At 43.4% G+C, this 26,606-nt stretch overlaps 1 protein-coding gene across 1 annotated transcript in view; it reads left to right on the top strand.

Moving 5' to 3' along the window:
- The window catches only part of LOXHD1 (lipoxygenase homology PLAT domains 1), a 153,605-nt gene that overhangs the window by 17,214 nt on the left and 109,785 nt on the right, over positions 1-26,606 (top strand). Inside the window, exons 2-4 of the mRNA XM_062018863.1 lie at positions 1,777-1,891; positions 11,041-11,121; positions 11,939-12,123. Of these exons, the coding sequence (XP_061874847.1) occupies positions 1,777-1,891; positions 11,041-11,121; positions 11,939-12,123 (381 nt within the window). The remainder of the gene's footprint in view (positions 1-1,776; positions 1,892-11,040; positions 11,122-11,938; positions 12,124-26,606) is intronic.

Below are 26,606 nucleotides of genomic sequence, written 5' to 3'. Positions count from 1 at the left end.
TGCTATAAATGAGTCTAGCAATAGTATAACTTGACATTAGCTCACTGTTTCCAAAGCAGAGTTGATACAGTGCTGAAAACCCTATAGTGGTGAATCACTGGGGGAGTGTGGATTAGGAGTCTTCCTCCTGTTAATGGCTAATGTGAGGACATAGTCTGTCTCTCCACACTGTACCAAACATCTCCTGTTGGCATGTGTGAATGCTAAAAGGAAGAAGGTGAAATGAAAACAATGTTCATGTATATTCCTCACGTGCAAACTGCATCTTCCATATTCTTCTGGTTTTTGCAAAGAGATCTCTTACTTTGAGCCCATCAATAACATATGCCAGGCCAAGGGACTCTTAACATTTAGCTGAGCACAGACCACAACTCACTGTGTTTGTTATCATTCTGTTCTATTTACATTTGTGGAAAGGTGAGGTTAGGAAAATATTATGATTCTTTTTTCCCCTGTCTCAGTGCAATAGAGCTGCTGGAAATGAGGCATAGCCTCTAATCACTTTTACATGAGTGGCCTGGGTTTTGCTCTAGCACTCTGTCTCCATGCTTTTCCATTCAAATGATGATTTAATTTCTTCTGCATGATGCTTTGAGGGAAGAGTCTTATTGGGGAAAAACATTTGATGCTCAGAGTCTCAATATGGCTTTTGTCTCTTTTGCATATATATGTATGATGTAGTGAGGAACAGATGAGCACTAACAAAATACGTGATGACTCTGATGCACCCGTGAAAGACACTTTAACAGCACTAGTTTTGAGAAATCACAGACTTAGCAGTCAGGCTGTACAAGATCAAATGATGAAAGTTTAGCCTTTACTCCAGTTTATGGGTCTGAGCCTGAAATATCACTGTTAGCTAATGACCATCATGTGGTCCAAAGCCAAAAAGGGACATCAAGATGATTGATCTGTCCATAGGCAAAGATTTATAACCTCTTCCAATTCCTTCTGTACTGAGCAAACCAAGAGAGGGTGACGGAGCCCTGGCACAGGCTGCCCAGAGGGGTTGTGGAGTCTCCTTCCTTGGAGGTCTTCAAGACCCGCCTGGACGTGTTCCTATGTCACCTGATCTAGGTGACCCTGCTTCTGCAGGGGGGTTGTTGGACTAGATGGTCTCTGAAGGTCTCTTCTAACCCCTACCATTCTATGATCCTTCAGAAAGGTAACCTGTTTTCAAGCCTTGCATCTTATTCTGATTTCACTCATCACTCTGCTTAAGAAATGTGTGTCTGGCTGTAATTTGAACATTGTTAAATCATGATTTAACATTTGGTCTTCGCTAAAGACTCCAGAATGACTGAAATACAAACTTTCTGGCTGTAGTGACTTCTCAGCTTCATGGAAATATATTATCAGACCAAACAGTAAAGTATGCATTTCACTGACATGTGCATAAATGCAAAATGGTTCAGCAGCTTTCCTCCAACACTTCCCGTATATTCATCTGTTGTAAGTAATACATGCACATGCATTATGGTAAGAGGAGGCTTTGTGTTCACAGATAAATGCTTTATTTTCAACAAAACCTAACTCAATATCTCTCTGCCTATGTAAAGTGTCTCCAGCAGGTTTAGTTTGGTGTGGTGATTTTCACCAGTTCACCCTTAGCAGTGACTGTCCTGTTCAAGACATGGGTTTGTCTTGGTGGTGGGTGCGGAGATCTGTCATGGAGGTCTGTACTTCAGCTCAGGTTTTGGAATGGCTTGGAGATATATCATATAGGATGAGGGATTTCTCCTGTTGTCCTGATCTTTCTTTTTTATCTTTCCACAGTTTATGAGGTGGTGACAGTGACAGGAGATGTCCGGGGAGCAGGAACTGATGCCAATGTCTTTGTTACTCTCTTTGGAGAGCACGGGATTACCCCCAAGACTCATCTCACAAGCAAGTGAGTATCTGGAAGGAAGTCTGTGTATCTGAGACCTCTTCTTCAGTACCTTTTATTGCTTTTTGATGAAACATAATATTGTGCTGATGGATGCACAGGGAATAAATCTGAAAGGTATTTCAAGATCACCAGGGAAATCTGAATTTTTGCTGCTGGATATTTCTTACCGAATCCCTTGCAAACCTGCCTTCCTCTCTGTAGGTGGAAATGTATGTTCAGACCCATATTATATAAGGCTCACGCTTGCAAGGTGTGGGGATACTTGCTTTTCTTAAAGCTTAAATTTGGAGCTCCCAATTTAGGAGCTGAGAATATTCATTGCCTGTTGGAGTGGGCATGATGGGACACGTTCACGTGCCTGAATCCCACTGAGGTCTCCATGCTAAGCCAGGTACAGCGAAGAGTGTCCTCGAATGCTTCTGAAGAGTAACTCAGTGGGTTTGAAGTAATGCTGTTGATGGGTAACCACCCACACCCCACCATAGGAAATCTGAGGCAAGGAGAAACGGAAGAATTTCAGCGGATTCTCAATTTAGCCTGCCTCCAACCTATCTGCTGTGAGCCTTGTCACACACCATTGTGGTTGCAGGTCCTGTTTTCCTCCAGCTGGTGCCAATGCCACCCTCTGGATGCAACTTTTTAATCCTTATCACTACGTTCAACTTAGTGGAAGCCGTATTTTATTATTCAATAACCTACTACGAGGCTTTTGACTCTCTCAACAGCTTTTACTAAACAAAAAAAAAAAAAAAGCAAGCATCAGGGCCATCAGATACTTGGCTTCCACAAAAGCAAGGTGAAGTCACAGCTTTTTTCTAATTTCCTCTTAGCCAGACAGCACCACTAAGGCAAAGCAGAAATGCCTTCTCCACAGGGTCTAGGAGAGGCCGTGTGTCTGTTTTCAGTGTTCTGAACTGCTTCGGTTTTGCTGAAAATGTGCTTCAGAATATGTAATTCTGTGCTAATGTCACACGGTAACTTCACATTTTCTCCATTTCTACAGCACCGACAAGAGGTACCTGCAGCTATTTTAACTTTTACCCTCAAAAGAGCTTCTCTTCCCAGTGAAGCAACTCAAACATGAGAGTCTGTAAAGAAAATGATATGGGAATGGTAAAGAAAATACATGAAATTTCAGCCCTGTTTGCCATATTTGAAACTCAGAAATCAGAGCTAGGCAAAGGACTTTCACTATCCCGGTATCCCTAGAAACACCAGGGAGAACTTGCTGATTGTATAAGATATATCTGTACAAAATGCTTTGTCTCTGCTCAGAGATTTTCATCCAGACGTTCCAATGAACTTCTAAAGTGGAATCCTGTGTCTCTTGAAGAAAACAGAGAAAGAAACTGATGCAAGGAGGTAAAAGAAGACATGGTCCCATAGCAGGTTAGTGGCAGAGCTGGGAGTAGCAGCAGCTCTGCTGGAGGAAGAGCTTCTAGCACACAAACTTGCCTTGTAGTATTTGGCAAAGCCTTCAAAGCAGCATCTGCTTTCCAGGCGTTTTCTTCGGGTCAGCATTTACAGAAAGAGTAAGTGAAGGTGCTCTTCTGTATGTGACTGTGGAACGAATCCAAATATTACCTTAAAAAACCCCCACTATTGTGTGCCCTTTGGAGAAAAGATCAAGAGAGCATCGTAATAGACTTCTTAATGAGCTGTGGCCTCAAATGAGCTACTGGTAGTACAAGTCATGTCTGCTAGAACTCTGATTAATGTCTCAGCTTTCCTCCCTGATTTGCCACTTTTATTGTGAAAGAAGGGAAGAAGAGACACACAAGGATTATTTTAGGCTGCAGCAGCAGCAATCTGAGCTTGTTCAGAGCTGGGTTAGCATTTTCAGCTTCATCCCTGTTGCTGCAGAGAGCAGATGGCTGAGGAGTTGGTAAGCAAAGATGAAAAGCACGGGAAGCCAACCTTCTGCAGTTCAGGGCTCTTAAAACTGGTCCCGTAGGAGGTGACCGCTAGAACTGCAACTACAGCTTTCCTCTGTGGGGGTTTCCCAAACATCAGCGAAATTTCTGTGTCTCTAAGAGAAGTCTGGCACGTTACAGTACTTCATCAAAGAACAGTGAGAAAAAAGCTAGCCCAACTGTAGGAATGACTACAGACCTCCTTAATTGATAGTCTTGTCTCCTAAGCATGAAGCAAGCGATGAAACACTCAGTTTGCCCCCAAATTTGTTATGCAGCTTTGTGAATATGGCAAAAGGATGGAATCTCATGCATCTTTCAGCTAAATGTTTACATGAGTTCACTGATGACTACCAATGCATGACATTTTACAGGTGTTTACATTTCCCAGTGTATGACAGAAAGCTAAAATATCATGCATTGCCTAAAGATGGTACTACCATTTCAGCTTCTGGTTAGAATAGGTTTCTCTTATTTCTTTTGTGATTGTGTGCTGGTAGTGAAATACATGACATTTCAGATCTTCTTGTCTTGCATGGTTAAGAGAAGACGTGGCAAGCTGATGAAATATCATGTGTTTTTAACATTGGCCGACAATCAGGTAACTGTGAAAAACAGACACAAATCTTCATCACGACTTGTCAGGAGGAACATCAGTGCTGGAAGTGGCAGAACCCAGATTCTGTCCCAAAGCATGCAAATCAGGCAAGGAGGTCTAGCCAAGTAGTGTTTGGGTCTGAGAGGGACTGGAATGAATCTTCCCTTGCAGTTGCTGTCTGACAGTTTGGGGAGGATGGTAACGCCTCCCTGCCAGTGGCAGAGGTGGTGGGCGATGGATGAGTACTGGGAAAGTACAGCTCGGCCCTGGTTGCTCTTGACAATATCCTGCTTCAAAACCCAGCTCACACAAGTCTGTAGATCCCCACCTGCCATTCTGCTCCAGCTCCAGCTCAGCCAGAAGCTAAAGGCACTACCCACAAAGAAATTTCTTTCCACAAGCTCCATCACATCACATGGGAGTGGACACCAAGGCATTGCTTGGTGGCATTCTGGCACTCACTGAGACCACTCCTACAGGCACGAGCTGCTTCTCTATGGTCCAGTGTCAGGCAAACAGTTCTGATCTCCATAGTGCTTTACTTCTTGTTGCTCATGTCCTTTCCTCCACTCTGGGGCTAAGAATCAGCTGCCAAACTCAGATGGGAATGGTGCTGCCAGTTCATTCACAGCATTTAGTAGCATATTTATTTATTGTTAGTGCAAATGACTCTGTTTTTCAGTGTCAGGCTTACCTGGTCCTGCTTGTGACAACTGTAATAATATACATGGGGAGGTTTTTCCTTTATAAAAATCAAATAAAGAGAGAGAAAATATTTAGTAGCTATGGTAATCTGAAGAAAGATGGAATAATTGCCAGGTGACAGTCGGATTCTTACTGAATTTGAGGATTGAGCAGTAGATTTGTATTTTTTATTACTATTTCCTATGCTGAATACCTTCAAAAGGCAATTGCTTCTGCCTGGTCTGAAGTCACTATATAGAGCTTCTCCTGCTCCTAATGCCAGCAAATAGCCATGAATTGCAGAGTATGTAAATGATGACGTTTTAAGTATGTTTGTAGCTCTACTCCAGCTAAGCCATACTGAGTCATGGAAGATCTTCTGTTGTTTAACTGCTCTGTAATAAATAAATAAACACAGGGAAGCAAGCTTATTTACTATGAATAGTTAATAAAGTAAGTAAGGAAGTGTTGGTTGTTATAGAAGGGGCTGTTCAGGCTAGGAAGCAAACAAAACCCAAGAGCAGTGGAAGGAGGCTTCTTGCGTCGCTGCTGAAGCACTTTTTCAGAGATGAGTTGCAATAACTTTGCTTTAACGACAAGAGATGTTTGCTATTTCAAAGCTGCTTATATATCTAACCATTCTCTGGTTTATGCCCTTGCAAATCTGCCGCACATACACTAGACTCTGAAGAATTAAGGATCTGAGGCAGCGTTAAGTGACAGCACACTTAAGGGTCTGGTTTCGTTTCTGAAAAGGAAGTAAAGTGGTATATATTTTCTCTCTCTTTCTCAGAATTATTGGCTAGGCCGTGTCTAGTATTTCAGGAACAAAACCACCTGAAAGAGTGTTTAGACAACAGTGTTGAACAACTCCAAGACAAGAGGTGGTAGAATTAGCGTACATATGAATTATAATCCACCTGCAGGTACCCACCTAGCAGCTGATGGTACAACTTACAAGGAAGGCCAAACTTTAGAGGGAGGAACAGGAATTAACTCAAAACAGGCAAACTTTTAGGGAAATTTAACTTCTAGATCAAGTCCCTGCTGATCCAGTGTCAGCAGCATCTCTCAGACTGTAAAACCTAAACAGTTTTCCCCATGGGATGAGTATAAGGTGTCTTCTTGGAACAAACTCTACCTTTCTGCCTTGCTCAAAACCCTGCCTATATCACAGTTCATTAACCTCAGTCTTTTGAGTTTATTCTTGTTAAAATGTTAAGAAATATTTATCCATGGGAATGGGATAGAAATTTCAGCAGAGTAAAATTTGGCCCTAATTTTAGCCAAGTAGATGCAATTCAAAATGTAATTTAATATTGGGAAATGCTGAGGAAACTTTACACCATTTTCAACAGCTTTCTATACAGCTTTTCCCAATAACAACCCAACTGCAGATAACAAGGGCATAAAGCATAGCTCAGATTGTCAAAATTAAATACCACTGGTTTATTTTCTCAATATAAATCATGACACCAAAGGTGAAAAGCCGATATGAAGATGCTACATGCAGTACGTAGTGAAGAAGAATACGTGTACCATTAAGGCTGTGGAAATTTGTACTGGGAATGCTTATGCCTAAGATGGGGTCTGTTTCAGTGTGCTCTATGGCACTTTGTTAAGTTTCAGGATAAGTCCAGAGACAAGCTCTCATGGTTTTGGGCCGGTGTTTGGTTCCTGGGTGTTATCATGTTGCTACATCCCTGAGCCATTTATTTCAATTAAATTCTTTCAAGTGTGACGATTTTTTCACTAATCCTTCTGTACTTGCTTAAGAGAGATTCCTTCTGCTAGTCAGGTTATTGGTAGAAAAATAAAATTATATCCCTGGTGCAGAGATGTTTGCTGTGCGTTTTGTCTAGGTTCTTTTCCATCTGGAGCATTTTTGGACATATTCTGCCTTATGCAGTATTTCCAGCTGCCCACTGACTGAAATTGTCAGCTGTGTGGCAACAGTCTTGGCAAAATACTTGCAGACCAAACTCCCTTGAATATTCCAAGGAGATGGTTAGTGATGCTTCTGCAGGGGGGTTGGACTAGATGATCTCTAAAGGTCCCTTCCAACACCTACCATTCTATGAATCTATGCTGGAGTTCTGTGTTAAGAGACAACATAGTTTGAACATATGCAGTTAGGCTTGTCCATAAGTCCCTCCGGGCTAGTGTCCTGTCTCCAAGGGGGTTTCATGCCACCTCTATACGTTAAAACTGAGCAATCCACCCTTGCCCATGAGACTCTCCTCTGAGACAGCAGGTGATCCAAACAGCCTTATATTTTTCCTAATGAGTGGCAGGCTGTGGGATAGTTTTTGTTGAGAGACCTTCTGAAACCATTCCTGGTATCCAACTCCCTCCTGCTGCTCCTAAACACCAGTGGCAGAAGCACAAGGACCTACAGACAGGGTTGCAGGGAGGTACTACCAAGAACTAATTCTTTCTGGTGGTTTCATGGAGCATCTTTAACCTTTTTTTTTTGGACTGACAGCCATAGTAAAACTTTGCTTCTGTGCAGCCCTTCATCTGTGGTGCTTTTGCAGATGGTTCTGTGCAAACAGAGCACTGTCAGATAAAACACCTAATAGAAAGGCAATTTAAATGATTGGTAGTGCAGTCACTCAAAGCTAAATTGGTTCAGGTTGCTCCCTATCACTGCTAAAGATTGTGGTGGTTATTTTTGTGCCTCTGCTGTGATCAGTACCCAGGTTTTCCCTCTTTCCATAAGAGCTCAGCTCTGGTGAGGATGTTGTTGGCTGTTCAGAGGTGAGGATTATTTCCTACAGATCCTCAAAATTTCAATTTCAAATGTGAATTTCCTTCAGGTGGAATGATTATCTCTTGTTAATTCCTCTTTATTAAAAAAACATCCAACAAACAAGTGATTTACCAGTGCAAATATTTATTTATTGTAGTTTTGCATTTTAAATTGCATCATTAATAGTTTCTTTTTGCCAGCATACCAAGCAGTAGCAAAACTCTCATGGCACTGGCTCAGTTACCTGTGTCAATGGCCTACAGAAGATATGCACACAGAGATTTATACATTTTATGCTCAAATGTGCACCAGTTCTTCTGGTGCTTTTTAGCAATGTGACTTACCCAACCAGGGGATGTATTGCTCTAAATCATTCCATGTTTGCAGTACCATGAGCAGGGCAACCTGCAGGCAGGCATTTAACCAAAAGAATCTGAAACCAGTTGCAGATATGAAAAAGGTCTGAGAATTTCGTACAATAATCTTTGGCGAAGTTCTTTGCGTGTTTGTTACAAAGCCACTGGGTAAACACACTACAGCAGACTATGAAAAATAGAGCTGCTAAACCAATTAAATATGTGAAATAAAAACAAATAAACCTGGTTGAAACATATTTCTGAAGTTACTCTAGCTTGATATCCCAGACAGGGGCCCAAGGTAAATTCTGCTGATCTCAGGGCGTTTGCTCATGGCTCACCATGCCCAGTCTGAATCCAGTCGTGGATGTTCAGACATCAGAAATTCAATGCTGCAGTTTCCAAGTCAGATTTTTTCCTGCTGTATTTGTCACTGGAGCTGTGTAGGCCAGCAAGCTGCATTCTTTGGTGTAGTGAGTTCCTCATAGTAATCAGGCTATGAATTTCTTACCCCAGCCTGGACCAGACTCTGACACAGCTCAGCTGTAATTTCTTTTTTCTTTCTTGATAAACTTCAGTATAGCCCTCCACCATGGGACATTTTTCCACACTCTTCCCTCTTAATTGGCAATGCTAGAAGGAAGGACTGGATTTTTCATTAAAATGTTCTCCTTTTCAGTGCTATTGATGCTGCACATCTATCTCAAGGGAAGAGACTTGTCAGATGCTTCCTACCTTTTGACAGCAAGACTATCCAAGAGTTTTACTCTGGGACTATGTCACATTTCCCAGTGCTTCCCCAAGCTCTTTCAAGATGCACAAAGCACCTACTTGGGTGGCATTTTCGGATGCCCACTCAGTACTTCTCCAACAGGTTTCTTCTCCACCGTTCTCCCATCAAAACAGCCCAGCACAGCAGAGCTGCCATAAACCAGCAGTCCCTTGGACCGGTGTGCTGAAAGCTCTGGGCTAATTAGTCTCACTCAAAACTTTTGTGCCACCTCTGAAGCAGTCTGTAGCACTGCATCAATCTCCAGAGCCAACCCAGGGAGAAGTCACTGTCATTATGATTCTTGCTCAGGCCTGGCAAACTAATTGCCTCACACTCACTGTCTGTTTTCCCTCCGACAGCCAGGTTTGGGGAGGCTGGGCTGGATTTAATTGCCTCTTGTCTTCGTGGCAAGGTTAACCATTTTAGCCTTTCTGTGTAGCAGCAGTGCTCTTGATGTGCTATCTGACACAGCAGAACAGAGCAGGGATGGGGCTGCGCATGCGTTTGCAGCATACGTTAAATAACATTTAAACAAAAGCACATGCAGATCCTTCAGTTATATGGAGTGGAGAGCTGAGAATAACCAAGCAAAACCGAGCCCACTTGCTCGGGTTATTAATATTCATTAACTTTCTGAGTACAAGCTGCTTGTCACGGTGGCTTTATGCTGCTGAAGTGCTGTGGTTTCTTGTTCGTTTTAATACGACTTACGGATTTTGCAGTGTTTAATCATCTGTGGCAATGCTTAGTGGCCCAGGTGGAATGAGGGCGCATGAGGGAGGGCAGGTGGGAGAGGCTGTGTCTTCAGAGCCAGGACGGGCTTTGTCTTGATGTTATTCATAGTGCTTTTGTGGAAAAGAAGTGCTCAAGAAGGATGGAGGTGCTTGCCTAAGATCACACTGCAGGCTAGAGGGAGAATTGGGGATTAAATTCTACATCCCTTGACCTGTGCCACTCTATTTTATATTGTCTTCCACTTGCACCTGTGAGATACAAACCTCACACTTAACACTTTCCCCCAAAAAACAGACTCATCTCTGTCCTGTAGTCACTTTTTTTTGAATGAGACAGAAATCCTAGAAGAAAGCTGTAAAGGAAGTTTCAGTGGTCGTTAAGAAAATGTTAGGAGAGATGTGTGGGAAAAAAACGCCTTTGAGGAGTTGCATGCTTTTACCTCTGGCTGAGCTCTGGGCAGATCTGTGGCTCCTCAGAAGACTCACTGGGCTATGGAGTCTCTTCACCCTGTCACCAAGAGGGAGTCTGGTTGATGCCTGGAGGATAGGATGGCAGGAGAGGATACCTCTGGGAATGGTAAACAGAGGTGACAAGTATATTGAGGCCCTGTAAAGCAAGTGAGGTGAATGTGCGTGGTTCCAGAATCACAAGACTACTCTCTGCTGGTTGACCAACAAGGGTGGTTGATGAGAGTGAAATGAAGCTCTGACTCGACCTCTCCAAACAAGCACTTTCCAGCTACCCTCGAGTGGAGCAGCTGAAAAGATCCCTATGGTTTTTGCTGTTCTATATTTTAGCAACCAATGGGTAGGCGAGCAGGTTGAGGGACAACAGATGAGGTGTTGACTAAAAGCTGGAGTTCTTTATGTAATCTGGGCTTCACTGGCGCTACCTTGAAATGGTTTGACCAAAGACTATTTTCAGGCACTTCTCAAAGCCACTTGCTGATGGGAAAGTCTCACAGGCTCCCCTGGGTCTTACCTCTATGGGTATTAGCTGAGGATTTCTCAAAATCTTTGTCATGTTTTATTCTTGGAGGTGATATGGAATGTGATCCAAGGTTTGCATCTGCTTGGGCCAGCATTGCATTTCCCCCAAAGCTTCAGTCTCAGCTTCTGGAAGGACTCTTGGAGCTCAAAAAGGGAAAAAGTCTGTTACATGTCAGTACCTAGAGCATCTGAAACTCATCACAGGAAAGAGGGCATTGAAAAGTAGGCCTTTCCAGTGCTAGGAATGTTATTTCCTCATCCTTAAACTAACACTCTGTCAGGTCACCACGTGTGTTTGCTGACAAGGTTGCTGGTTTTTTACCATAGCTTTTGATGCATGTGTATTACAGGAGCAGCACGGCCTTTGAGAGGAGCAAAACAGATGTGTTTCGAGTAAAAACCAATAACGTTGGACAAATAAAGAAAATAAGGTACCTGCACAACATCACCACCACAGCACCTGCTCTGTGAGGTGCTAATGAAATGACAGGCTGTAGAGGTTTTAGCATTGCCATGTTTTATTCATTATTCATTAACATGCTTCTATCAAGGTGAAGTTAAGGAGTGGTAAAAGCTTGTTTACTGCCTAAGATTTGAGCTGAAGCGTGAAATCACCTCTGGTATTGCTTCAAACTATCCATGCTCCCCACCAAGAATTGTATTGTGGTCATATGCAATCATGGAGGAAGGCAGTTAGGACTGCTTTTATGTCCCGATGGAGGTAAATGGGGCTTGCTCTCCTCTTTTGCTAAATTAGTGTAATGTGATTTATAATTATTATGCTCAACCAGCATCTCGCACATCTATACAAAATGAAAAATTAGCAAGTAGTACAAAGAAAGCTGAGAAAATGAGGAGAGGTGGATAAAACAAAGCAAGAAGACAAAAGGGCAGGAGAGATACTGTGTGGGAGGAGGGTCACATGTTTCATACACGCAGCATGAGATGAGTGAATGCTTATGTTAAATGAACATATCAGTGTGTGCATGTTTGTGTGCATCCCCTTGCAGATAACAGCCCATATATGCACCAATGATAACTGCCCACAAATCCATATATAAGGTTGTTATTATCAAAATACCCTGTAAAAGCTCATGAGTGCTATGAAACACTTTGGACAGACAGATATAAACAGGCATTTTGTGCATAATTGCTTTGGCCTTGCCTAATATATAATACACAACAAAATGACAGTGCTAGCAAACAACCTTAATCAAAACATCAAATCCAGAGTTGTTCTTCCTCTAGGATTGAGCATGATAACACCGGACTGAACGCAGGCTGGTTCCTTGACCGCGTGATTGTGACAGACATGAACAGACCTCACCTCCGGTTTTACTTCCCGTGCAACAACTGGCTGAGCAAGGAGGACGGGGATGGACTGTACGTCAGAGACCTCATCGGCAGCCTGAATCCCATGGATGTGCCCAAAAGTAAGGGTTTCCCCAAAAGCTCAGCTTGCTGGTGCCTTATCAGAAAGGACAGGGTTGCTTTCAGGTTACTTCAGCCATATAAAAGGCAGTTGCGTAGCCTAAACTAATTTGAGTTTTCTTTGTAGTCAGTGGAGAGAGAAATAGGGAGATGCAAGGTGCTTCCAGAGGGTAATTCCTTCTTCTGGTATTAGACCTGACATTTTAGGGTTGGTAAATCACTGTTTGGCTCTACTTGTTGGTTGGGTACTGAAGGATCCATGATGAGATATTTAAACTAGATTAAATGTCTATATGGAGATGAGAGACATCCTACCCCATAAGATGTAGCCAGTATCATTATGTGCTATCAGAAGAGGCAGCCTGGATGCAGTCCTGTGTATAAAATTGTTTCCAGGCTCTGGTACTGACCTGCAGGAAATTTCCATAAACAAACCAACGCTCTTGACGTAATTCTGTGCTGGTTTTACTGTATGTGTATGATATCCATATTGAACTCGTGCCTATTTTTCAGAGTGGTTTTAAGCTAATGATGTTGAAACGAAGCCAGGGCAGCTTGGAAAGCAGACATGTACTCTCAAATTGATATCAGCGTTGAGGCCATGTGATGATGTATAGTGCATGTAACATGAGTGGGAGGACGATCAAGATGTGAAAGTGGAGCCAGCAAATCAGCCTCAGGTGGTCAGCAGTTTATCTGCAAGCATTAATGAGGAAAACGAGTTGTGTTTTCCTCCACCAATGCACTACTCTTTTCTGGGAGTGTAATCTGGGATGTGGAAAGTGAAGTACACAAGCCAGAGGCCACAGGTCTGAGGGAAAAGAGAGGTATCATTTAGTGAAAAAGTGGTTTTGCTAGTATTGCATCTTTTTGAGAGTAAGTAGTAGAGTTCTTGCACTAATGGTGTTGATATTATCACTTGGGAGCATTTTTGGGGGCAAAACCAGTTTATTGCCTGCCTTAAATGGTACTTTAAGCACTGATAGATGGTCTAGAAGGGAAAAATGTTGCTATTTTTATTGAGATCCTGTCTTAATCTAACAGTGAAATGGTACACTGTGACATTGTTTGTCTCTGAACTGTTAAATAATTTTACCCTACTAAGACAGACCCTCTTAAAACAATTTCAGCATGTTGAAGATGTATCAAAGGACGCTGCACGTGAACTCATGTGCACAAATAAGATCGATTGACAAGAACTGTATGTGGGAGCGCTTTATAAATGCAGACCTCTCCAGGGTGGCTGCCTTAGGGAAATGAGATAACGTCTGGAGATACTCTGCCAAAAACCCACCCAATTACTGCTGGGGCTGTGTGTGCAGAAGCCATTTGCTGTTCCATTCAGTTTGTGAAACGGAAGAGGTAAGGGCAGTGGAGGGGCAGGAGGGGTCTGGAGAAGGTAGTGGATGAGTCAAAGTAATACACAATTAGCAACAGGTTCCCTGGAGAAGGAAGTCAACCATTCAGTCTTCATAGATCTTTAAATGACACGACAGTTTATCTGAATTTATGATTGCTCCTGCCTGGGAGAGCTGATTCAAAGGGATGTGTGTGATTTCCTCCATCCTGTTCAACACCTGTCTCTCAGCAGGAAAATATTTGCGGGCTAAACCCTCAGCTGATAGAAATCAGTGCAGTTCCAACAAAACTGCTGGAGCAACTTTGCGTTCCACCATCCCAAGAACTACTCCTGAGCATTTGCTCTTCTGGAGAAGTGGCTTTGAGTTCTAAATCAGCTGCTCACTGTGTGCTTGGTCCAGGGCAGATATGAATAAGATGTCTTAGGAGTACAAAAGAAGAGATATAAACAGGCATTTGTCAGAGATGCACCTCTTCTCCTCACCCTTATCCGATAGAAAAGCTGACTTTTGAGTGGCACAGGCTGGATGCTCTGCAGCCGTCTGTACAAATGCAGAGAGCTGGGCTGAGGCCAGAGGCATGGGTGAAGGGTTGGATGCCTTCCAAGCGGCAGGTCTGAATCTGTAAGGGGAGAGGGTTAGCTCAGCTATCTCAGGTTGCAGTTCCCCTTGAACCATAATTAATGAAAGATAAACATTCACAGGCTGCTGAGGTGAACTGTCAGCTGCAAATGTAAATTTATCTGAGTTCATCTGTCTCCCTCTGGATCCATAGAAGCCTGAAATAAGATGGTGATATGGTTGTCTTTCTACATACCAGTCATTTGCCCTAAATTTGTTTGGCTTTATTATTTTTCTTTCAAATGAATTAAACAGTGGCATTTTCTTTTTGAGTATTCATATTTTCTAGGCTGCTAGGCAAGTGAGTAAATACGTGGTTTGGCAACTTTACATGCCAACATAAAACACCAGTTTTTTCCTCTTAAACCCACATTCCCATTAGAAGTGATCAGTGCCATACTCTTCTCCTTTTTGGTCACATCTTCAATCACTGTTCCCCTATTTCTTCAACTCTTATTTGTAAACCACATAGTCCCTGTTGTTACAGATGTTAGTCTTGCACTTTGCTTTTATGCTCCATTTGCTGCCTGGTATGTTTTTGGAGGCAACCAAATAAATTTTCTCCCCGTTCCCCCTCCTGCAACATCTTCAGCTTTTGGTCTTCTCCTGGAGAGCTTTCTCATCTTTCTCATGAAGATTTACCTTCCTCACTTTAACTAGAAGTTACTGCTGAGATGTGAATCTTCCCTGTGGTATGTGTGGGATGTGGGCTGGAGGAAAAAGACATAATTTTTGCTTGTATCTTGCTTTCTTGAAGCTCTGTAGAGGCATTTGAAGGAGATTGTTGGTGCGTGGACCAAAACCTACCAATCTATAGAAAGACTCAGCCTCTTTCTCGGTGAAGCTCAGGCCACCCAGAGAATCCCTGTAGGGCTGTGAGATTTAAAGAGGGTGATTTAAAGGGAAAAAAAACCCAACAAATGCATTATTAAAATGGTAGAAATGAGTGTGTTCCAAGATATTAGTCAACATATAATTGAAAAATGGAATACACACACACTCACACACACACAAAACAAGTGTTCTTTTCATGATACAGAGTTGCTGCAGATGGCAGGAACATTTAGTGACGATAGATACCTAAGTGATTGCATTTACCTGTCTCGATAAATGGCTCCTGTCAGCTTCCCTGTTGACTCCCACACGTTTCTCTAGGGGAATAGGTTACATTTTAAATGTTCCTGCTTGAATGACCTTCTATTCCCTGTATTCACATCCACAGCATCATATACCCATGGCCCTTTGACAGTGATGGTGCCACAGATTCTTATTTACCCAGCAGCTGCTATTGGCAGCCTGGATTAATTTACTTTACAGGTATTAATTACAATGAAGGGCTATTGTTTGGCCTTATGTTGCTTCACTTGAGTTTATGAGCCTAAGGATTGTATGACTGTGGCGGAACATTTACAAAAGGAGCCATCTCAAAACTGAAGTCAGGTGCTGATTTTTCCTTTGAGTGTTGAGGGTTTTGAATCATTGTCAGGTTGCCTGATGTCCTACCAAAGCAGTGGGGCAGGAAAGCACTCGTAATAGCTTATAGGAACTATTGACCCAATCAGGACATGAAAGAAAATGAAATCTGGAAATCAGTTTCCAGTTTGGTATCTGCAGACTGGTCATGAACCACTCAAGGCACTGTCTCCCACCTCACGGTAACTCTCATTTGGCTGGACTACACTCACTTTTTCCTGATGCCTGCAGCCCCAGAGCTGCTCTGCATACTCTGCAGGTAGGACACCAGGGCAACATCTTGATCCATCCCTGTGAGTAATGGGTATGGTCTTTAGCGCTCAGCTGAAAAGTAAGGAGTCCTGAGATTTGGTCTTCAGGTGGACCAAAGTGTGTCACAAGACATAATACTGGAATATTTTTGCAAGGCTACATTTTGTCCTGAGGTTTGGTCAGGTTAGATGATATGTTAATTGACCATAGGCCAAGCTCTCTCCTGGGGTGACAACAGGCTGCTATTGCTATTAGCTGTTTGAGGCTAGGCTAGGCTTTCTGCAATGCATCCTCCAGTTTTCCTCAGAAAGAGGGAAAAAGTTACAATTAGATACCTTCAATACATATTTACTGCTGTTGATTACCCTTGAAACCTTTCCCTAATCAAAACCATTCTCTGTACCCACTCTTTTTACTGAGAGCAAGCAGGAACATTCATTTGCAAAGGGAACATTTACTGACTTAAAACCTTGTTTAGGAGCATCAATTCAGTCTTATGTGCAACTCCAGTTCATGCTAACCTGTCAAATCTTGGTGGTATCAAACTGTAAAACCCCTCCATTCTTTACTTTTTTCTGGGTAAAGTTTATGTCAAAAACAGATCACAAGAGCAGATCAGAGGTGTAGCTGTGCTGTATCCAAGGCTAAGTCTGTGTTGTCATTTGCAGGCAGACATGATGGTTTTTTGTGTTACTGAGACAAGAACCAGCTTTGAACTGGAAGGTCAGTGTTTGTGTCAGCTCTGGCCTGATTTTGGGTTGATATATGGTGCATAGAGAGTTTGCATGGGTACGTCCTAAGGGCTAAAGGCTCTAAGGTCATACTGAGCAATTGCAATCTGGATTCCTGTAAAGACAGATGAGTGGTGAAGTATGTGGATGCAGAGGGTAGTTTCACCTCTAAATAGTGAGAATATTTATTATAATGACAAATGAGAGAAATTCAGCAAATCAAGCTGCAGGTCAGTCCCAAGCCATTAGTCTTTCACAGGTTTCCTTGAATCATTGAGCTGTTCTAATGTAGGGCAGTTAATGACATCACCCACAAGCCAACTTGGATAGTTTGTGTTCATGGTGGGTCAGAGGAGAAGACCACAGGCAGAGAAAGTCACAGAACAGTTTCCATCAAATGCAGGAAAGGCAGTCTGTACAGGCATTATGAAGTCTGTCTGTGCACATGAAGAAGGAGGCTGTGCTGGACTTCCTTGCCTGGTGTACTTTTGAGAGCATTTATGCAAGCACACATAGAGTTAACATGCCCTGGATATTCTCTGAGGTTTTTAGATCCACTGGGACCTAAAACTCCTATATTTGAGCTGGGAATGTGAGCTGTATTATTTCTTCTGTGGAGGAGGCTTGTGTTAAGATGTGACAGCTCGTTGTCCAGAGTTTGGCTGACTTATGACTTATGAGGAACTGAAGTGGCTGTGGCTTGAGGAAAGTCTTGTGGCAACACGTATTGATGTACATGCTCGACTTTTAGTCAGTAGCTAAATCCTCCCTGTCCCAATGGGATACAAATGTCCCTCCGGGCTGGACAGGATCCAAACTGAAGCTGTGGCCAATATTTCTCAATAATCTACTGGTGTTAGAAGCTCTGGAAAGGAGCAGCATTTTGGATGTGAGGCACCAGTCAATGATGATGCCCTGTGGGCTTTGCAGCCTCATTTTATGAAGCATCTGGCTTGGAGAGTGGGACTGGTCCCTCTCCTGTCTCTTCCCTGAGTCATGACTCAAAATGAGATGTAACATTTTGGAAACAATCATGCTAAGAAAAAGTGAAAAGATTATTTCTGAGGGTGTAGAAGGGAGAGGGAATGAAACATTAGTAGCTCTTACCTGCGCATCAAAACTCATCTTTCTTTATTTACACTGAGAACTGGAAGTGTATAATCAGCACAGGAAAATGCAGCTTAATATATTGATGAAATAAATACAAGTCGTTTACTATTGAATAATGGTGAATACCTCCTGTGTTAAGGATGAGATCTTGCTGCATGCTGAGATATTAAACACCAAAATAAAATAGGTTTGTAGAAGGAGTAATATCTTTTACTTCCTGATTGATATTACTGGAAAAAAACCTATCATGCTGTCTTGGCACCTCGAGTATCCAAAAAGGTCCCCTTTTTTCCAAAAATACTTTCATTCTCCCTGCAAACTTTGACCATCTTATATCACCATGTCAAGAACAAGGCAGACATGGATACTTTACTTGTCACGTATTCTTTGCCAGTTGATTCGTCTCTGAAGATGGGTAGGGGCAACTGTAAATTGAAATGTAGGAATAAAAAGAAACGCTGGTGAATTGTAAACCACAGGGGAGAGAAGATGCACAGAGCTCAGAAATGGGATGGAAATAGAGATTTGTAATTCATATAAAAGACCTCATCTTTCAAGGCAAAAATTGGAAGGGCATGAGACATCTCTATGTGTGCTTGGTATGTAGAGCTATAGCTACTCAACACAAAACAGATAGCCCAGCATACGTATGCAGATGGGGGGATAAATTTGACCAGTTACATCTAGAACTGAGATTATTTCAACTATCACTTCTGAAATAAAGCAATTTTGTTTAAATATTTATTAAAAGCAAGACTGAAGTATAAGTGATAATAATACAATTTTAAACAATACTGTACTTTGTATTCTTTGTTCAGATCAGAAAACATTTTACTCAAGAGCTTACTTTCGGTTGCTACCCAGCTTTGATAATAGCAGATCTGGGGAAAGCAGAAAGTGGATGTTGCTTTTGTGAGAGGTCTGCTTTTTAATTTTTTTTATGGTCTTCCACTCTGGGGCTGAACTAATGAAAAATAATGAGAAATCTTGGTGAATTAGTTGAACAAGGATTTCCGCACCGCTGTCACAAGGTAGGTTGCCTTGTGCTAAGCTCCATGCCTCTGCAGCTAAATCGCTATTGTCTCTTGAGCAAGGTCGTTTAAAACTCACTTCAAAATGTCATCATCACTTTGAAGTCGCAGTAGGAACATCAGTTTAGCATATCCTACAAGCAAAAGCTCCTGCATGTGGTAGATTGCCTCTCACAGGCTTTGCAGAGGGATGATCAAGCCTGAATCCAAATATATTAACTGTTTTGATGCACACTTTGATTTCACATAAGAACACCACAAAATGGGGGTGAATCTCATGGTCTCTGTGTTGGATAGGGAGACCAAACTGCTGAGTTCATTACAGAAGGGGGAAGAGGCAGCAGTTGAGGACAATTCAGCAGAGAAGACACAATGGTTTCCTTTTCCCATGTGTTATGCGTCCTTGGGTGGTAGCAATAATACTTCTTTCTTAAGAACACTTCTGAGATGAACGAAATGCCAATCTATGGTCACAGAAGCCATGTATCCTTGGCTCTGCTTCTGACAATGTGCAGCAGAACGCCAAGTAAAGGTTCTTCAGCATTCCTCCCCTGCTCACACCATGTTTTGACCGAGGTGCTCATGGACAAAAGCAAGGCTTCAGGTTCTCATTATTTCTTCCTCTGCATAGCTGTCTCTAGGATCCCCTCTGTTGCAGTAGAGAGAGGTGTAATGATTAGGCCTGGACAGGTTTTATTCTCTGCAGTGTTTGCAGAGACTCCGGAGATGGTGCTGTGTATGGAAATGCAGTAAGGCATCTCCACCAGAAGATCAGGAGAAGCTGATCTAGGATTTAGCTTGTGATTTTAGCCTGTCTTTCCCAGGACAGACTCAAGAGCTTGTTCCGAATCAGGTACATTGGGATGCAAGATCCAAGCTTTTTACCCTAAATGTAGGCTATCTGGGCCTTTAAGTTTGCTCTGACCAAGAATTCTAGCTGTCAGAGAGGAACATGCTGTCAGAGTGGTACAAAGGAGCTTCCATTTTGACAAGTCAGTGCTTTCTGTCAAGATGAGATTTTGTCAGACAGTTTCTGGTGGGCTGGAATGACTGACTCAATGTGACAGCGAGGAACCGAGGCATATGGTCTTTAAACCACCTTCCAGAGAGGGTGCAAAAAAAGGCTGTGGCAGTCTCAGGTTGGAACTGCACCTTGCCTGCAGATCCTTCCCCCTGCCTCACCCTCTAGCAACAATTCTTTTTGCCTTTAATGCTAACCACACGTGTATTTCTTTGCCAGCAGCAATTCAGAGACAGCAGTGCTGCCTCTCTCCTGCCTGTTCCCATCTCCTCCCTTCTGAAATCTGCCTGCTCGGTGTTGAGCAGTACAGCACGGATCTTAAACATTGCCACCCTTGGGAGCACTGTGAAAACAGAAGGATAATTGCAATAAGTTGCCTTATGAGAAGAATCCATTGCTGCCTACGATTTAGCTCCCTGCTTTTAACCCAGCGTGTTCTGCTTCTGAGGGCTGTGACATTTCTTAGTTGTTGGATGATGTGCAGCTGCCCTGCTCCGAGGCAGGTGATGCACAATGGAGGTAGGCAGGGACATCTAGTAGGGAATTCATGGTGCCCTGCAGGAGGTTATAACTCTAGGTAATGAGGCATGGTTGACTTTGTTTCCCTGCCTAAATCTGGTGCTCCTGCTGCTACAAACTCAGCAGCTTGTCCATAAACCCCCTATCTAATGCCCCAGATAACATTAGTAGCAAGATTTGCTCTAGGCAATTCCATCCCAGGGCTCTTCAGGTGAAAACAATATCAGATTGCTAAATAAATTACATTAGCAGATGAATATCATATGGCTGAACAGTCAGCTGCAGCTTGCAGGTGGAAGGAGTTGTCTGGGATGTGTCTCTTTATTTTCCATGGTTGGAGGCAGAACAGAAGTTGCACGAGAGCACCCGGGGGATGAAAATCTCCTGGGCAATGTCTTGGGCTAGTGCTGCACTCTGGCTTAATGGGATGGGGCCAACCTAGATGAGGTCTAATGGGGGGTAGGAAGGCTGCAGCCATGTGCCTGTCCTATCACTGGAGCAGTATTAAAAGTGCCTGTAGCGTCACAGCCCATCACCAAAATAAACAACTTGGCTCTCGGTGCAAAGAGCCTGACTCTAGCCCATGGTGCAACATTAATCTTTCCTCTAAGCTGTTGAAAGCTGTGGCTGAGTTGATTAGTAACAGACAAGCTGCTTGACTGTCACACCTCTTGTTAAATTAATGCAGGGGGGTCATATCAGTTAGTGCCATCCCACTGCTTCCCAGAGATGGCATCCTGGCAACGTCTCCAAATGCCTTCTCAGGATGCATTTGCGTGTGTCAGTGTGTTGGATGAGATGTCAGAGGGAGCTGGATTGTCTCTAACGAAGCAGACATCCAACTGTAAAGAAAAGGAAGGAGCTGTAACCACACAGGATTATTTGCACTTATGTGTTGCAATGGGAAGAGGAAAGACAGCAGAAAGTAGCTCTTGCTACTGAATTTTTGTTAGCTGTTCTGCTCTTGGTGTCTTGCAGTTCATGCCTTTGAAGCTGCTAATTTAGCTTCTAGGAAAGCTCCTCTCTCTGTGCCTGTGCTGCAGAAAGCCTGCACTGCTAGGTGGAGTCACAGCTTTTACCAGCCATACATTAGCATTTTTGCATGTTCCCAGTGCTAGGAGAAGCATTCAGAGAAAAAAAAAATATATCTAGGCAACATCTTGATCTCTGTTTTGCAGATGAACTCAGAGCCATGAATTGAGATTAAAAAAAGCCAAGTGGATATTTTTGAAAAGATGATGTTAGTGTTTTAAATAATGCATGATTAAGGGCTTGCAGAATAAAGAACATCCACCCAGGCTTAAAATGAAGAGTGCTTGACTTCAGCCAGATCTGCCTGGCTACAATGAGAGCCTTTTCCTGTACACTTCTAGCAGCTGAATCCTCGCTGTCTTTTTGAGATATAACATCCCTCTTTATTTAAATTTGCACATCCACTGTGTAATTCTGTAAGATGTGCTGATGTATGAAGCACAGAAGGACCCCTGAGCAGAATGAAGAGGTACTCTCTCTGCTGCAGCTGAGTGTTAAAATTGCTTAGAGAGGGAGAGAGCGCTGGCAAAAAATCAGCATGGCTCAGGATTGATCCTGTTTGCTTAGTGAAGATGAAGCTGAGCAGGGCAGGTATGGGGACTGATTTGAATGCACAGTTTCAGAGTTGGGAACATATGAAATAAAATAAAATGAAAGCCTGATGAGCACATGTTAAGCATGATCCTGTGGTCCGTGAAGCAGGGATGTGCTATGACATATTACCAAGAACCATGAATGTTCTCAGAGTAGCTTTGCCTGCAGAAACAGACCTGCAAGGACCATGAGGAAGAGGTATGCCAGCTCATGCCATGCACCTCAGCCTTCCTTATATTTTAGGGGACAACATAAAACCTTGCAATGCCCTGTCACTGCCACCAGCCCAAAGTGCTAAGCCAATGTATCGCCCGTCTCCGTGGGCTCAAAAATGAGCTCTGCCATGGGACCCTTTGTGCTGACACTCTGAGAGCAATGTGTGTGTATGGAGCCCTTGGGACCATCAGCGTGCTGAGCATGTTTACAAATGATGTCATTAGAAATATTATATTTGAAATAATAGCCATGTTGAAACAACCTTTTGAGATACTGCATCTGGTAAATAATTTTACCAGCATTTTTCTTTCTGACCAGACTTACTTCTGCAGAAGCTATACAAGGTGCCCTTTCTCCCTGTTTTTGGTCACACTCTTCACATGGACTTGTTCTCTACATCCACTCCTTGGTGCCCTGTGTGTGTTCAGACATCCTTTTGGTCTGCACTTGAGGCACAAAGCCTGATTCTACAAGGGTAATCTAAGTTCAGTTGCTGACTATTGCCCTTTTGTGGAATTTTTATCACGTCAGGTTCTTCTGGCCCCTGAAAAAGAGGAGTGGAAAATTAATCACTGACATCAGAATAAATATTCTAGAGGCAGTTCAAGGAGCAAAGCTTCTTGAAAAAATGTAGTCTGTGATTAAAGATCCCCATGTATAATGGGTCACTGTTAGTTAGAGCAGCTTAGTGGCCAAACGGGAGCCATAAATTGCACCATCTCCATCCTTTACAAACACAACTGAAATCTTTTGATGTTGGCATATCTCAAGCAGGTTGTTAGAGCTGTATGAACAGAAGCAAAAGAGTTCAAGAGAACTACTAAGCATTTTCTCCCTTGTCTGAGCCTGGTTCTGTCTTCCTCTTTCTTGTTATTTAATATTTATTACACTTTTATCATTATTAGTGTATTTGCAAAGGCTTTTTTTTTTTTTTTTGTGATGGGCTGCCAAGAATGTCAGCTCAATTTTTAGCCTTTTCAGAGCACATTCATTAAACCATGACAGGTGATTTTCCCTTCTATTTAGTCTCTGCCCTTGTGCTCTGCACCTTGGGAGCAGAAAGCATCTTTATAATTCAGGGGATGGTCCAACAACTGCCTCTCATGTGCTCTCTCTCACATCCTCTGCCTCAGCGGGAGCATGTGAATCAAAGTGTCTGCTGTCTTTTAGAATATTTTTTAATATATATTGATTATGGTGGAGGTGGTAGGCGACTTGTTCTGAGAACAGTAACCCAGGATTTGTGGCGGTCTGTACATACTAAGGGAATTTCAGGTATTGACTGGAACCCAAAGAAGCATCTCCCTTAACTTTTTGTATGTCAAAGACAAAAAATTGCTCCCTATGGATTATGATGTAAAAAGTTTTATTTTTATACGGTAGGTATGGGTGAAGTGACTTATTTATTTGTCCCTTTTATGGAAGTAGCCTGTCCAGGACTCAAAATAAAAAAAATGATCATAGAATCATACAATGGTAGGGATTGAAAGGGACTTTTAGAGACTATCTAGTCCAATCCTCCTGCAGAAGCAGGTCAATCTAGATCAGGTCACAGAGGAAAGCGTCCAAGTGGGTCTTGAAGACCTCCAAGGAAGGAGCCTCCACACCCTCCCTGGGCAGCCTGTGCCAGGGCTCCCTCACTGAAACAGTGAAATAGCTTTTTCTTATATTTAAGTGGAACTTTCTGTGTCCCAGCTTCATCCCATCACCCCTTGTCCTGTTGCTAGATACAATAGAAAAAGGGGACGTCCCAACCTCCTGACACCCACCCTTTAGATATTTGTAAATGTTAATAAGATGTCCCCTCAGTCTCCTCTTCTCCAGACTAAACAGCCCCAGGTCCTGCAGCCTTTCCTCGTATGAAAGATGTTCCATACCCCTGATCATCTTGGTGGCCCTGCACTGGCCTCTCTCTAGCACTTCCCTGTCTCTCCTCAGCTGAAGAGCCCAGAACTGGACACAGGACTCCAGATGAGGCCTCACCAGGGCGAAAGAGAAGGGGGAGAAGAACCTCCCTCCACCTGCTGTCCTCACTCTTCTTGATGCATCCCAGAATGCCATTGGCTTCTTGGCCACGAGGGCACATTGCTGGATCATGGACCAGGAGGTCACCCCCAGCCTGTACTGGTGCATGGGGTTGTTCCTTCCCAGATGCAGGATTCTGCATTTGCCCTTGTTGAACCTCATGAGGTTCCTCTCTGCCCAGTTCTCAAGCTGAATGGCAGCACAGCCTCTGGGGAATCAGCCAGTCCTCCCAGTTTGGTGCCATCAGGGAACTTGCTGAGGGTACACTCTGTCCCCTCATCCAGGTCATTGATGAAGACATTGAACAAGACTGGCCCCAGAATCGATCCCTGTGGAACTCCACGGGCCACAGGCCTCCAACTCGCCTCTGTGCCGTCGATCACCACCCTCTGGGCTCTGTCATTCAGCCGGCTCTCGATCCACCTCACTGTGCACTCATCCAAGCCACACTGCCTGAGCTTTCTGATGAGGATGTTGTGGGAGACAGTGTCAAAAGCCTTGCTGGAGTCAAGGTAGATGACGTCCGCTGCTCTCCCCTCATCTAGCCAGCCGGTTATGCACTCATAGAAGGATATCAGGATGGTCAAACAGGATTTCCCCTTGGAGAATTCATTGTGACTCCCCCTGATAACCATCTTTCCCTTCATATGTTTAGTGATAACATTCAGTACGAGTTGTTCCATTACCTTTCTAGGGATGGAGGTGAGGCTGACCGGCCTGGAGTTTCCTGGGTCGTCTTTCTTGCCCTTTTTGCAGACTGGAGTGACATTGGCCTTTCTCAGCATCTCCATGAATGTTCAAAAATGATGGAGAGAGGCTTAGCAATCACATCAGCCAGTTTCCTCAACACTCTAGGTTGCATCCCATCCCCTTGACTTTTGAGTGCTAAGCTTGGCCAACAAGTCTTTAACCTCTTCCATCCATGGCAAGTGCTCTGTTGTCCAGGCATTCCTTGCTGGACTGGACTTCCCGAGTGCCAGCCCTGGCTGTAAAGTCCAAAGCAAAGAAGGTATTCAGTAGTTTGGCCTTCTCTGCATCCTCTGTCACCAGGACACCCTCTGTGTTCAGCAGCAGGCCCACATACTCCCTAGTGTATGTAGCACATACATAAGATGTAGCACAGAGGTTTCAATATCAGTGCTCTGTAATACGGAGTATAACAAATACTTTGTTGAGGGCATATACGACATCACTTACTGTTCAGTACCAGGTTTTGCAGTAATCATTATCAGTTCTGTTTCGTGTCTCCAGCACTAGCTCTGCACACATGATATGCAACTAGATGTCTATCATGTCTGAGTTTGCTTGGAGAAACAAAATAATCTGACAGACTTTGGTGTCAGATTTTGAAAGATGGCTGTGTTTGCCCCACATAGTCACATTGAGGGACACAGGAGTTTTCCCATTGTTTCAGAAGAAGCTGAGATGTCCTTTGGAGCCAAGTTAGTCTCATTCTGATCTTTCTGAGTAACTTTCTTCTCAAACTTATTGATGTGATATGTGTGAAGTGTTCATGATGATGTTTGCCCATGTGATTTTTTGCATGGCTTGGTGCCACACATCCTGTAGCTTCGGTGTCACAGGTCTTGGTCTTTACTCTTGTTTTTTCATTAAATAGAAAGGACTAGGGCTTTTGTTTGTTTCTTTAAACTGAGTAGAGTAGTGCAGTAGACAGAGTAGCATCATCAAATTTTTGTTTCCGTGCAGTTCAGTTGACCTTTCCCCAAAATACTTGTTGTCACCAGCCAGGCTTAATATAAGCTAAGCTGCAAAAATAGCTCCCAGATAACTTTCATACCAGAGGGGTCACATCTGAGCTTGGGCAGATGGCTGGCTCTGTAACTCATTGATATTTTAGAAAAGCAAGCCTGGTGTGTAGGTCCCAGTTCATTTAATGGCCATGTATCAACATCAAAATTTTCTTCTCATGTATTTAAACTTTCAATAGCAAGGCCAAGAATCATAGAATCATAAAGTCATTTTGGTTGGGAAGGACTTTTAAAACAGTCAAGTTCAACCACTCACCTCAGAGTGCCAAGGCCACCACTAACCCACGTCCCTCAGCATCTCAGCTACATAGCTTTGCAATGCTTGCAAGGATGGGGAACCCACAACCTCCCTGGGCAGCCTGGCACAGGGGCTGACAACTCTGTCAGGTAAGAAGTTCTTCCTAATCTCCAGTCTAAATCTCCCCTGGGGCAACCTGAGGCTGTTTCCTCTTGTCCTATCTTTTCTTACTCAGGAGCAGAGACCAACCCCTACCTCACTACAACCTTCTGTCAGGGAGTTGCAAAGAGTGATCATATGGCCCCTCAGCCTTCTCTTCTGAGGGAACATATGAACACCCCCATTCACTCAGCTGCTCCCCAGCACCCTTGTGCTCCAGCCCCTTCCCCAGCTCTGTGCCCGGCTCTGGCCACGCTGCAGCCCCTCAGTGTCCCTGTGGCAGTGAGTGAGGGGCCCAACACTGAACACAGCCCTGGAGCTGCAGCTTCACCAGGG

The sequence above is a fragment of the Colius striatus genome, chromosome Z (assembly GCF_028858725.1).
Source record: "Colius striatus isolate bColStr4 chromosome Z, bColStr4.1.hap1, whole genome shotgun sequence".
Classification (NCBI taxonomy): domain Eukaryota; kingdom Metazoa; phylum Chordata; class Aves; order Coliiformes; family Coliidae; genus Colius; species Colius striatus.
Note: the sequence above shows the minus strand (reverse complement) of the source record. Positions and strands in the feature narration are given on the sequence as shown.